This window comes from Pristis pectinata, chromosome 1 (assembly GCF_009764475.1).
Source record: "Pristis pectinata isolate sPriPec2 chromosome 1, sPriPec2.1.pri, whole genome shotgun sequence".
Lineage (NCBI taxonomy): Eukaryota > Metazoa > Chordata > Chondrichthyes > Rhinopristiformes > Pristidae > Pristis > Pristis pectinata.
The window spans coordinates 71,944,452-71,959,291 of NC_067405.1; the positions used below are offsets into that span (position 1 = coordinate 71,944,452).

At 40.1% G+C, this 14,840-nt stretch overlaps 1 protein-coding gene across 1 annotated transcript in view; it reads left to right on the forward strand.

Annotated features, from left to right (window-relative positions):
- mdh1b (malate dehydrogenase 1B, NAD (soluble)) overlaps window positions 1–9,962 on the forward strand; it is a 35,760-nt gene extending 25,798 nt beyond the window's left edge. Inside the window, exons 7-9 of the mRNA XM_052011049.1 lie at window positions 2,709–2,884; window positions 5,182–5,321; window positions 9,834–9,962. Coding sequence (XP_051867009.1) covers window positions 2,709–2,884; window positions 5,182–5,321; window positions 9,834–9,962 — 445 coding nt within the window. The remainder of the gene's footprint in view (window positions 1–2,708; window positions 2,885–5,181; window positions 5,322–9,833) is intronic.
- The last annotated feature ends 4,878 nt before the right edge of the window (window positions 9,963–14,840 follow it).

Below are 14,840 nucleotides of genomic sequence, written 5' to 3' on the forward strand. Positions count from 1 at the left end.
TGCTCTTCCATAAATAATGAAGCCAAAACTGAATGCAGTATTCAACTGTGGTCTCACCAAAGCTTTGTGCAGCTCCAGCAAGTCCTCTTTATTCTTGAATTACATTCTCCTTGCAAACAACATTTCATTTGCCTTCCTAATTATTTTCTGCACCTGCATGCCCACTTTCTGTTTCTACGAGGAGACCCAGATCTAATCACCAACATTCATTATTTTCATAGAGTCATAGAGTTATACAGCATGGAAACAGGCCCTTCTGCCCAATTTAACCTTACCAACCAAATTGTCTATTTGAGCTAGTCCCATTTCTCTGTGTTTGGCCCATATCCCTCTAAACCTGTCTAAGTGTCTCTAACATTGCAATCGTACCCACCTCTACCACTTTCTCTGGCAGCTCGTTCCATATACTCATTATCCTCTGTGTGAAAAAGTTGCCCCTCAGGTCCCCTTTAAATATTTTCTTCTCACCTTAAACCTATGCTCTCTAGTTTTAGATTCCCCTACCTTGGGAAAAAGATTGCGACCATTCACCTTATCTATTCCCCTCATGGTTTTCAAAACTATTATAAGTTCACCCCTCAGCCTTTTATGCTCCAGGAAAAAAAGTCCCAGCCCGTCCAACCTCTCCTTATACTCAAGCCCTCCAGTCATACTAACATCCTTGTGAATCTTTTCTGTACCATTTCCAGTTTAATGACATCCTTCCTATACCTAGTCAATGAGAACTGCATACAGTACTCCAAGTGCGATCTCACCAACATCTTGTACAGTCGTAACATAATGTCCCAATTTTTGTACTCAATGCCCTGACCGATGAAGGCAAGCATGCCAAATGCCTTCTTCACCGCTCTGTCTACCTGTGTTTCTGCTTTCAGGGAACTATGTACCTGTACCCCAAGGTCCTTCTGTTCTACAACATTTTCCAGGGCCTTACCATTTACTGTGTAAGTCCTGCCCTGATTTATCTTTCCAAAGTGCAAGCCTCACTCTTTTCCAAGTTAAGTTTCATTTGCCATTCTCTGGCCCACTTCCCAAGTCTATATCCCCTTGTAACCTTAGATAACCCTCTTCACTGTCCACTACACCACCAATTTTGGTATTGTCTGCAACTTACTAACCGTGTCAACATTGTCATCCAAATCATTAATACAGATGATGAACAGTGGACCAAGCACTGATCTCTGTGGCACACCACTGGTCACAGGCCTCTAGTCTGAAAAACAACCCTCCACTACTACCCTCCTTCCACCAAGCTAATTTTGTATCCAATAGGCAAGCTCACCCTGGATTCCATATGATCTAACCTTTCAGACCAGCCTACCTTGTGGAATGTTGTCAAAAGCCTTGCTAGAATCCATGTAGACCACATCTACCCTGCCTTCTAGTCTCACACCACTTAAGATATATTTTTAGTTGCATCCTCAATGAACTCTATCAAACAAACACTTGAATCACCAAGACATTCTAGGCTATTGACCAAATGCTTGAAAATAGGACTAGTGTCAATGGGTACTTGATGGCTGGTATGGACATGGTGGGCTGAAGGGTCTCTCTCTGTAATGTAAGATTCTATGACTCTAAGATTTTGATTTAATAAACCATGTTAACTCCAAGTAATCATATTATTATTTTCTAAATATCCTGTTAATATGCAATTGGCTCCAACATTTTTCCAACAACAGATCTTAAGTTAATTGGTCTATCTTTCACCACTTTTCTCTCCTATCTTGATTAGCAGTGTTACATTTGTGATCTTCTTCTCTGCTAGGAGCTTTCTAGTATTTAGGGAATTTTGAAAACTCACAGCAAATGCACCAGTATCTCTGCTGTTACTTCTTGTAAATCCCCAGAATTCAGGCCATTAGGCCCAAGGGCTTTGTCAAACTGTATTTCTATTAGTTTTTCTCCAGTTTTAAATTTCTCTCTTCCTTGTACTGGCTTCATTGCAACTGTTTTTATTACGTTGTTTGTGTCTACCATTGTGAAGACAGATACAAAATATTTAAAGTCTGTGTCTTTTCCTCTTTTCCCATTATTAATTGTCTAACTTCTAAGTGACCAACTTTACTTTTGCTTCTTTCTTTTTATATACTTGTAGACTCGTTTTATACACTTGTCGAAACTGTTACTGTTGTTTTTTACGTTCCTTACTAGCTTATACTTATATTCAATTTTCTTCCTCTTTATCAATGTTTCAGTCATTTCACTTATTTTAGTTTTAAAATTCTCCCTGTCCTCAAACCTATTCCTATTTTTCACATTATAAGAGGCAGGAAAGACAGCATCTGTGGTGAGAAATATGTTAATGTGTCAGGTCATTGACTCTTCACCAGAAATTTTGGCAGACAGGAATAAAACTACCTCTACTGGCAAGCATACAAATAACCAAAGGACAATGTTGTGGGAAAACTAACAAAGGGACTAATGGGGGTGACAAAGTGGTGAATCTATTTTATGTAGTGGCATATTTGAAATGTCTTTTGCATGTTGTGTGATTCATTGATACGACGATCTCTATAAACTCTTGTTTTGGCCTTTTTATCATGTTAGAAGCCTTGTATAACTATAAGCAATTGCATGTGAGTTCACCAATTGGCCTCAATTGTTAGATATAATTATCAAGAAATAACAGCTAAGCATGGCATGTTTTTTACACCAGGTATTATTATATATTATTTATTATTTTTGCCTCAACCTCTTGTTTACAGTAAATGGATAGAGACAGAATTCCGGGAAGCAGTAAATTCTCACCGATCAACAGTTCAGAAGATGTCAAAGCGTCCTATAGGGTTTTCCTTGGCTGCTGCAATATACAAAGTCTTGCATTGCTGGTATTTTGATTCACCACCAGGGGAGATAATGTCTCTTGGAGTTGTCAGTAAAGGTGAGCCACGTACTTCTTAAAAATATCTTTTCTTCCTCCAGTTTACTCCTCTCTGCAGTGGCTGACTTGTACAGGGATATGGGCAGAGTGCCCCTCATCCAGATGGCTATTTTACTTGACAATTTTGACTCAGTAACAACAAAGGAATGACAAAATCCTTCCAAGTCAGGATGATGTGTGCCTTGGAGGGGATTCTGGTAGTGATTCACCAATGTGACTCCTTATCCTGTCCTTCCTGTCAGCAGAGGTTGTGGGTTTGTGCAATGCTGCAGAATATGCCTAGCTGAGTTGTTATCAAGTAGGTCGTACAAGGTGCAATTATATTGCTGAGTTAGTAGAGGAATTGAAAAAAATATTTTAAGATGGTTATTTTTTTCTTGGGTGACACTAATATTCTGGAATTGTTTTGGTGCTGCATTCATTGGGCAAGTAGAGCCTTGTGCTTTGTAGATGGTGGAAATGCTTTAGGGAGTCAGAAGATGAGATACTCACCATGAAAGCCCAGAATTGCTCTTGCAACTACTGTTTATTTGGTTGGTCCATTTAAGTTTCTGGTGAATTTTAATGCTACTCTGAGGAAATGCTTAGGAACTCACTTTTTGAAAACGGTACCACTTGGTACTTGTTTGGCACAAATATTACGTTTCACTGACCAGTCTGAGTATGGAAACTGTCTAGGTCTTGTTGCATACCTGCACAGACTGCTTTATTGACTGAGGAATTGCGGATGAAATTAAAGGCTATGCATTCCTACCTCTGGCCTGATGACAGATAGTAGATCACTGTTAAAGAACTGAAGATGTTTAGGCCTAAGCGTGATAAACTCCAGTATAATATTCTGGGATTAAGAAGAACTGTCTCCAGTGACTACAACCACCCTTGTATAAGATATGACTTCAGCCAGTAGAGAATTTTTTCCTTGATTCTCAATGGCTTCAATTTCAACTGCATTTACTGGGTCAAGTCATTTCCTGCATCTTCAGTAGACCCCAGGGAGGAGGCCAAGTTGAATCACTCAGCACATCTGGCTGAAGATGTTGCAGTTGCTTAGCCTTGTGTTTTACAGCCACCTTATTTTTAATTGAAAAGCCAGCATTTATAGCCCACCCCTAATTACCCCTAAATTGGTTTACCAAGCTGGTTCAAAGGGCAGTTAGGAGTCAGCCATATTGCTGTGTTTCTGGAGTCATTTATAGGTCAGACCAGGTGAGGGTGTCAGATTTCCTTCCCTGAAGAGCATCAGTGAACCAAATCTGTTTTTACAGTAATCTCACATTTTAATGATCATCATTATTGATACTAGTTTTTTTATTCCAGATGTATTTAATTACTTGGATTTAAATTCCCCATAAGTGATTTGAATAATCAATTGTCCAAGGCCTCTGGATACCTGCCCGTTAACTTCATAATTTTATAATCATAACAAGCTGGAGATGTTCATAGACCATTTTCTTTCTGACCACTCCCACTTGTGACAGAATGTAGCTGGCTGGTAGGGCTTTCACCTGATCTGTTAGTTGGGTGTCTACAACTTCATGTTTTTGCTATTTAGCAAACATGTAGTCCTTTGGATTATAACATTTTGGACCTCCAAAATCATATCACTTAAAATTATCTGTGGATATGAGCTCCACTGTTGTGGTCAAGTTTAGTTTTGGTATAAGCCAGAGGAAAAGATCAAGGTGTAAAAAGCAGGACACCAAGGCAGAGAGGATTAAAAGGATGCAATAACTTAGATCAAAGGATGAGTGTATAAGTCTGTAGGGGGCAATCAATATTGCAATGCATTACTGGATCCAAGATGTACATTGAGACTCTATTTGTTATAAAATATGCAGGAAGATTAACAAATTAGTTGTATCGCCATCTAACTGGAAATCTAAACTCTCCAGTTAGGGAGTTTAATTTCATCTCATTTCATATTTGAAGAAGAATAGCAAAGTTTTCCCTCTTGCCCTGAAATAACATCACAAAATCAGATGATTAAGTCATTTTTTTGTTTGAGGACTTTGCTGTGCATGAATTGGATTATCTATTCCATACGTATTAACACAAGTGAGTACTCTTCAACAAGTACCTCATTATGTATGGAGTGCCCTGGAATATCCTTTGGTTGCAAAAGGTGCTTTGTAAATGCAAGCATTTTTTTTCTTACACAATTGTGCAAACCAATGTACTGAGCGGAATCAAACTCCTTTAAGTTGTCTGAATTTTATAAGGCTGAGACATTTTTCTACTGTGATAAGACATGTGCTAAAATAATTAAAGATTTGGTACCTTTTGACCCTGTGTGTCAGGTGATTTCAATATTCCACTGGATATAATTTTCTCTGTGCCAGTTCGATTTTGTGGTGGAAAGTGGGTAATCCAGACAGACATTGAGATCAGTGAAGAGACCAAAAATAAGCTGAAATACATTGTTCAAGAACTGAAGATGGTGAGTTCTCAATAGCAATAGAAATTTCATTTGAACCTGCCAAAAAGGACATTGCTATTTTGCACAGAGTTAATTAAGGGAGATTTCAGTACAACAGGGCTAAAAAACAAATGTTTTCACAGCCAGTCTGGTGCCTCCATCTTTACACAATCAAACTAGTCACTTTCCAATTTGGTATTGTTATCTCAAATTTAACCTTTTCGGTGTAGATAACTTCTTCTCTCCTGAAGTTAAAAATCAGTAAGAAATGCAAGTTAACTAATGAAATGAAGGAATTGGGACATTGGAAGTACACTATAGTTTTATATTGGAGGCTGAAATTTATCTTCAACAACAATCAGTGCTGGGTGGTGGTAAATCAACTGTTTCACATCTCTGCTAAAGTCTTTCCTCCAAGATAATTCCAAACTCATTTCTAGTGAACTTTACCAATATTAAAGAAATCAAAGAATATGGAGTGAGTATACGAAGGTGACACTGAGGTAAAGGACCAACTATGATCTTATTGAATCGCGATGCAGACATGTGAGTTGAATGTCTTGCTCATGCTTCTATTTATTTTATTCTTATGTTCCCGTGTTATCACTTTCTCCACTGGCAACATCCCCAAAACAAGTAAGGCTGAATGACAATGTAGGTAAGATGTGGCCTCATGGGTCTAATCAGCCTTTCATAAGTGCTCCTCCATGTTGCATAATTTCTTATTAATCATTGATGGATTTATCAAATTAGTGTCCATCTAGATTGTATGAATTAAACATGAGATATATTAAAGGCAACAAAAAGCAGCCTTGCACTACTTTCACATTACATTTTTTGAGAATTATCTTCACTGGCATCCCCACCACTTCCCTCAGCTCCTGTGGTCACACATTCACAATTTACAAATTCATTCACAATATGCAATTTCTTTCCTTGGGTTCATTGTGTTTTTAACCATAGCTGCAGCAGCTACATCCCTTGAGTTTTAATAAGTTGATTAAAGGGTAGTTCTGTTTCATTATGACAAAAATGCACAAAATGCTGATTACATTTCATTCACTCTCATCACTCTCGTGGACATTGCCTATCTGCTCCAGCCAATTCTTGCTGCATTCCCTGACACCTCCAAACCAGATCCCCAACATCTTCAGGTAGTCAGATTTGATGGTGAAGGGAACAGAAGATTGGCTGGGCCAGTTGCCAAAGAGCATGGCCTCGCCCTTCCTGCAGTTGACTCTGGCTGGCTCAAGCTGGTCACAGATGCTAATCAATCTGTGGATCAACCATGTATCTGAGCAGAAGATGATGACATCATCCATGTACAGGGAGGTTTTGATCTGAATGCCCTCATTGCCTGGCAATATCACCCCTTTTATGCCTGTTTTCTTCCTGATGGATTCAGCAAAGGGTTCTACGCAGCAAGACATGGGAAAATGGGCAACCTTGACTTGATGGGGGAAGCTATCTGTCCACCTCCTGTCCTACACATAGTCAGTGGTATCCCTGAGTAATGTAAGGCTGTCACATATTTTCCTGCCAGGTATGACACAGGTTTGATCCAGAGAGATCGCTTGTCCCAGAACGGACTTGAGCTGATCGGACAGCATCTTGTAATTCACATTCCACAGTGAGATGGGTCACCAATTCTTAATGTCCACCCTCTCCCCTTTCTCCTTTAGATGATGATGATGAAGCCCTTCCTCATGGGTTCTGACAGAGTCAGTGGCTGTCGACTAAGACCTCCATGATAGAGTTAGGAAGTTCTGGGAGCCTGTGCTGTCTGTGGCCTTTCTGCCACACAGACCGGCACAGGAGGATTTTCAGATCCTTAGTATGTACTTCTGTGAGGATGTTACTGAGCCGTCCTCTTCCTTAAAGCTGTGGATCAGAGCTCCCCCTGTGAACCTTTTGGAAGAAGCACAAGCACACCTCTTCCTGCTCTATGGAGCAGACTCTGGATTGGAAGATGACGTTGGAGGATTCCGAGGCCAGAACAACTAGTTGGGATATCGCCAGCAGTGGTGGGAGATACTGAAGGACAGCCAGCCGCTCCCTCTGCAGGGAAGAGGCATAGACATTGATTAGTTGGAGTAGGTTATTTCTGTATATGACATTTACCACAATGAGGTGCCAACTAACTACCCCTATGACTTCAGTTGTCTCCCCACAACAGGATACCCAGGCCGGAAGGTGACCATCGTTGTCACCAATCATATTGACAACAAGTGGGACCACCATAATGACCACGTCCAATAGTTCTGAAGGTGTGGTGTGCCACATTCTTGCAGAAACGTCATGTCAGCCTTGACCTTGGCCAAGTATTACAAGGTGGCAACACATCATGCAGTGCTTTTCACACTGTGCATGTTGATTGATGTGATTTTCACATCCACAGTTTATAGTTTTAAAGTTCAAGGTCCACTGTCGTTGTAAACTGTCTGTGGTGCCCTCATGCCCATGGCTTTCACAAACTGTTGCTCCGTTTTCAGGCTTAGGCACTGTCACTGATCTCCCCCAGCAGGCGAGTTCCCATGGTGAAGCTGGCAGTATTGCTGAGGGAAGATTAGCCTGTTTCCCACTAATTTCATGACTAGCCATGTCTGGTCAGGGTTTGTACTCCTGGTTTCCCAGTGTCAGATGTTGCACTGCTCCCAGTCTCCCAGTGGTGGGGTGTGAAGGACACTGCACTGCTCCCAGTCTCCCTATGCTGGGATATGTCAGCTGCTCCACTGCTCCCACTTGGGTGTTCAACTGCTCTAGGTCTCCCAGTGCTGGAGTGTGTCAGGTGTTGCACTCCTCCCGGTCTCCCAAAGCTGGGGTATGAAGGGCTGGTTGTTTCCCTTGCAAGTTCCTGGCTGGCATTTTCCGCCTCGTTTGCATCCCTTCAATTTTTGTCACTTCCTCTGCCTGCATCGTTGACCTGCTGTTGAGGCTTCATTCTCGGATGAGGAGAGGATGCTGAGGCCTCTCTGGGACATCAGTCTTTTCTTTCCACTTCCATTGTTATTGGAGGACACTTGCCTCCTGGATGCTGCCTTCTGCATCATTTTCCTCATCACCTCCTGCCATACGCCTTCCTGTTGCTCTGCGGCGCCCTCTTCTATTGACTCCATCTCCTGGGGAAGGTGCCAGGGATTGACAGCTGGGGCTTGGCATCTTCAGGTGATCGGGCTTTCCTCACTTCTCCTGGTCTCATTGTCTGCTGGTGTCTTGGTGGAGGAAGGGGATGTATTTGCATTTTTCAGGGGGGGGGGGCGTTATTGTCAATGACTTTAGGTCATACTGTGCACAAATTGACTGCCACGTTTCCTCCATTTTCTTAGTAACTACACTTCAAAAATATTTCATTGTCCGTAAAGTGCTTTCAAACATCCGGAGATCATGAAAGGCTCTGAATAAAATTATTTGTTCTTTCCACCTGTCCTACTTCTTTTAAATCTTGCTTAATTTTTTTTTCCTCTCTCCTGTTGATACAAACATAGAACAGTACAGCACAGGACAGGCCCTTCAGCCAATGGTGTTGTGCTGAACTAATTAAACCAGTGACTCCTAATTAATCTAATCCTTCTTCCCCACACATTGACTACATCCCTCCCTTCTCTGTATATTCATGTGCCTTTCTGAGAGTCTCTTAAACACTCTTATGCTATCTGCCTCTACTGCCTCTACCACCACCCCTGGCGGTACATTCCAGGCCTCCAAGACTCTGTGTAAAAAAAAACTTGCCGTGCATATCTCCTTTGTACTTTCCCCCCTCTCACCTTAAAAACGTGCTATCTAGTACTAGACGTTTCAATCCTGGGAAAAGGATATTGGCTGTCTACTCCATCTGTGCCTCTCATAATTTTATAAACTTCTATCAAGTTTCCCCTCAGCCTCTGCTGCTCCAGAGAAAACAGCCTCAGCTTGTCCAACCTCTCATAGAACATCGCCTGCAAAGCCCACATCCCTTGAATGAATTTTTAAAAAGCCCTTATTTTTAAACACTGACCCCTAGATTCACAAGAGGAAACATGCTATCAAAGTTCAAATTTCTAAAAAGTGAGTACAGTAGTGAAGAGATCATGGGCCTGGACTAACACCCTGAAAGTTGTGCTTTAAATTTTCCCTTTGTAAGTTATAAGATTAACTTTTGGCAAATTGAGATCTAGTACCAGGAAGACAAATAACCACTAAAAGTGGGTATAGAACAGGGGAAGGTTACAAAGGTAGGGAGGGTGAAGCCAAGGAGGGATTTGAAAAGCAAGGATGAGAATTTTAAATAGTAATCTTCAATACCAAGGCAGTAATGTGGGAGAAATTAAGTGGGTTCAATAAAGTTTACACTTCAAAAAGGAAATCATCTTTATCCTACCATTTTCTAAAATATCATAACAAGGATGCAATAAAGAAAGACATCCACTGCTTTCTCACATCTACATGACACAGGAAACAAAGTGTTGACATCAAATGCATTTTGCAAATAAATTGAAAAGTAAGATTGTTACAAACTTTATCTTAGATTTTTTTAAACTTTATTTCATTCAACAGGAGACACATTTAAATTTCTCTCCCATAAGTGAAGGGGAGATAGAATCCAGTCTCTCATCTACTGCAGAACCACATATATCAGAATCTGAGGAAATAAGTCCGAAGGAAAATTCAGTTATAGAAGAATAACAATCAGCAAGGCAGGTATTATTCATTTTTTTTCGCTACAGTGATGTATTAAGTGCAAGTCAATTTGAAGAATTTCAGGTTGTTTAAGAGCCTTGCCTCATAACACGTTATGATACCCCTGTTGGAGAAGGAAAGCTTTTTTTCAGGCATACAAAGAGCTTGGCCCAATCCCATCCCATTTTTTATTTAAGTTCATTTATTGGGATTTGAGTATTGTGGGTAAGGAGGCATTCACTGCCCATCCCTAATTGCTCCCAAACAGTGTGGCTTGCTTGGCCTTGTCAGTGGATACTTAAGAGTCAACCACATTACCATGCACTTGGATATACATGATAGATCATACTGGTTATGGTAGATTTCCTTCCCTGAAGGATGTAATGAAACAGATGGGGTTTTGTAATATTCTGGTAGTTTTGTGTTCATCAATACCAAGCTTGGCTGTTTTTGTAGGATAGTCTCTCATAGGCAATAGAATTGGGTTCTCTCATAGTTAACGTATAATGGTATAAATCAACCAAAGTATGGGGCAATGTAAAATTTTTGGAAAATGCATTTTTAAGGAAGAAAAGTTTAGATAGTTACTTTTACTTATTTTGCTTTGTAATACATATAAATTTCTGTTACAGCAAAATAATGTTATCATAACATTTTATAAGTCATCCACATAGAGCATTCTGTTTTGATTTATAACAAATCATGTAAAAAAGAATCTGATCATATCCTTCTCTCTTCCATTATAGGCTCTGAACCATATTTACTGTTCTGCAACTCCCAGATATTAAGGCAATGGAAATAGTTTTATTCACCAAAATGCTAATTATTGAATACTATTTAATTAACTCATGAGTGGATCAGTCTACTGAGTTAACTTTAAAATCCTTTTTATGTTTATTTAGGTTTTCTTGAATGCTTTTTAATGGAATAGTTAACATTAGTGATATCATCAGGATGCCTGGAGAATGCAAGGCATCAATGCTTATGAGAGTACAGTAGTGATCGCATCAATGCAGTGATTTACATTGATTTACCTCTTTTGTAGTATTTGGGCCAGTTTTGTATCCAATGCAGCTGGAGATATCACAAACACACAAAGGTTTAAGGAAAAGTTTAGGAAAAACGGCAAGGCCAACCACTAGTCATTCAACACATCCCATTCATCACCATCATTCATTTTCTGGGAAAGGCAAGGAACTTTAAGAAGATATCTCCATGACTAACTACAAGGGAAACTGCTGAAAGATTTATTCCTGGTAGGGTAAGGCATCAAATATAATTCAAGTTCTATAATATAAACTGTAATATAAAAAGTAACACATTTCAGAAATACCCAGTTAAAAAAAGAATAATATCCTCATCCCTCAGAGAGTATTGCTTCCCAGCTTTTCTACAATCGTCTGTGAGTAACAACCAAGCAGACACTTATATACTCATTCTCTTTGATGCTTTTGGTACTGCATTTGAACATTTCATTTATATCTGAAACATACAAAGTTTTTTATGATTTTAAACCCCTCAATAATATCTATCCCCTCCCACCACCAGTCCCCAGCCCTATATTTTTGAAAAATTAAACTCTGTAGGTCCATCCTTACACACCAAAATGCAAAGCTGGGTCTCATCCATGTTCGATGTGCACCCTTTCTCTAGAGCCTTTGATGTTGGACCAGAATTAGGCTCAATACTCCCAAATTGTTGTGCAGCTCAGTTTACTAGTTAACCAATTTATCTTCAAATAAACAAAACGCACTTATTGTTATTCATAAGGGCTGATTTTCACAGTAGAATCTAAATTCTCTATCCAACCACTGCAGAAACCTGAGTAGTATCTTGGAAATGACATTTGCTAACTGATTTATATTCATATTCACTGTCTGAATTCCTATTTTGTTATCATATAATAAAATCATTTCTTTTCCATCAGCTCATTGCAAATATATGTTTAATGGAACAGTCATCACTGATAAAAAGATATGACAAAAGCTGAAGGTTTTCATGCAACTGAATGGCTTCTTTTGCTGTTTCAGAGAGACACTGAAAGTGTGACTGCACTTGAATTTAGACCAGACAGGGTATGGGTGACACAGTTACTTAGAAATTCAAATATTAAGAGCAGGAGTAGGCCACTTTGCCCTTCAAGCCTGTTGCTCCATTTAATAAGATCATGGCTGACCTGATTATAATCTTAACTTCACTTTCCTGTCAACTGTTGATAACCTTTCATCCATTTACTTATCAAGTATTTCTCTAAGTCTGCCTTTAAAATACAAACAGCATCAGTCATGACTCCTGGGCAACATATTTTTGTGTAACAACCATTCAGTTTTGTGCCTTAGGCTTCTGAAATATGCAGGCATCATTTATGATTTAATGTACCACCAGTCCAATTCCTTTTAATTAGTTGAGACTGCACTGGGGATTTCTGGGGACAGCTTGCAGCCCTTAGGCTCAGGCCACTAGGCTGAGTATATACTTATTTCTACTTTTATCATGAGCTTTCTGACTAAATTATCGCAATACTATGAGACCCTCACAGACACAGTATAATCTTCAGCACCATCTCCCCAGGTGTCATGCACCCCACTACACAGGAAGCCTGAATAATCCTTCAAAATCAGTATAGAGAGGAAAGAATCATGCTGTGATGCTGAAGTTATACAAGAACTTAGTTTATGTTGTATCAACACAAAGCAGTTTCTGTTGATGTTTATGAGCAATAATGCAAATCACGTGTGCCCACCCTTTTCCCATATCCTTTTATTTGTTTTTCCCTTGGTCCATAAAACCACCCACTCCAATTATCCTTAAATAACCTCACAATCCTCTGTGTTTCTAAGAAAAAACTCCTTTAAATCTCTTAAATTCAACCTTACATCCTCACTAACATGTTTTAGGCTGCTCACCTGCTGTGAGCAACCCACGACTTTTCTAAAGCAGAGAAGGGTGATCCAGTTTCACTCAACAATGCTGAAAACAACTGTTGCATGTCACTCAATGCACTATGATTTTTTCAAAGATTCTTGCAGATTACAAAAACATCAAAATTAAAGAGGCAATACAATTTCTGTGTGCCTTGGATTTTTTTCTCCACCATCAGTGCAATTCTATTTTGAGCATTCATACCTTGCTTGTCTGCACCTGTCTGCACTTGCCCAATGGAGACACAAGAGACTGCAAATGCTGGAATCTGGAGCGACACAAAAGCAGCGCTGCAGGAACTCAGAGGGTCAGGCAGCATCTATGGAAGGAAATAGACAGTTGACATTTCAGGTCGAGTCCCTACATCTGGACTGGAAAGAAAGGGGGAGATAGCCAGTATAGAGACGTGGAGGGAAGGGGTGGGGCAAGAATTCACAGGTAATGGGTGAATACAGATGAGGGGGGTGATAGGTAGATGAGAGCAGGAATGAAGTCAGAAGCTGGGAGGTGATAGAAGATGGAATATGAAAGAGGTCAGTGGACCATGGAATAAAGGGAAGGAGGCCCCCATCACTCTATGTCTTTCCCCTCCCCCACCCTCTCCCACTCCATCTGCCCATCACTCACACACTCTTCCCACTGGTTCCCCTCCCCACCTCCCTCCCTTTATTCCATGCTCGATCATATTCCATCATCTTCCGGCCTTTGTCACTTCCAGCTATCACCTCCCAGCTTCTGACATCATTCCTGCCCTCACATGCCTATTACCCCCCTCACCTGTGTCCACCTATCACCTGCAAGCTCTTGCTCCACCCGTTCCCACCACCACTATATACTGGCTATCTCCCCCTTTCTTTCCAGTCCAGATGAAGGGTCTTGGCTCAAAACAAAGAATGTCCATTTCCCTCCATAGATGCTGCCTGACCCACTGAGTTCCTCCAGTGCCTCGTTTGTTTTACACTTGCCCAACAATGGTACAGCAACCCAGGGCAAGCATGCTTCATTTGTGAACCTGGCTTCCTGCTGTCCCTAAGGCAACTAGCTAGCTACATAGGTCTCTTGAATGCATCAAAACAAGGTAAATGATAAAGACCACTTTCTCATTTGCAAGTTTTAAAATTTATTTTCTCTTGGTTCTCATTGCTATTGAATTATTAAACATGTGCAGAAGTCTTATTTCATTCAGTTGCTTCTCAAGGGATTTGACATACTATTTAACCTCCCTCTCATTGCTCCCAAAAAAATTGAGACCATAGTAGTGCAATGATCCTATGCAGTGGTTCTCAACCTGGAGTGCATGATGTATGGGGAGATCATGCCAAAGATTAGAACTTATCCTCAAACACAGAGGAATAAAAATGTGAACAAAGGTGGTGGAAAACACAGAAGGAATTAGCGATGAGGTTGTTTGCTTGACCTCCAACAGAGGAGTTTGCAGAAGCAACATTTTTGCATGTTAAATTTTGTAGATGAAGAATTGTGCTGCTGTGATGAACTTTGTGCCTTCTTAAAATAATAAATAACGTCAATCATACTATGCGTTATAAAATGAAGCAAAATTGATCTGTGAACGTTTTAACATAATGTACATAACCTAAAAAGTAATATATCTAAAGTATGCTTTCTGCACACAAAGACAGAAATTGATAATGCACAGCGTGATTCAACGTTGTTGTTTTCAGAATTGTTTCAGAATTGTTGGCCATATTGTTAAGGATACCTTTGTCAACATTTGGTAGAGCAGATAGAAAAAAATGTTTGACTTTGGCAGGAAAGTTAGTTGCCAGGTGGTGGAGAATTGAAATAACTGCCAAAATAAAAGAGGGGAGATATGCAATGAGTTTTAACTGATCTGGAATATACTACCAGAGGCTCCAGCAAAATTAGTTGAAAAGGGAATTGGATTTGTGCCAGAAAGGGAAAAGTTTGCATGGTTGTTGGAAAGAGTAGGGAAGTTAGGTA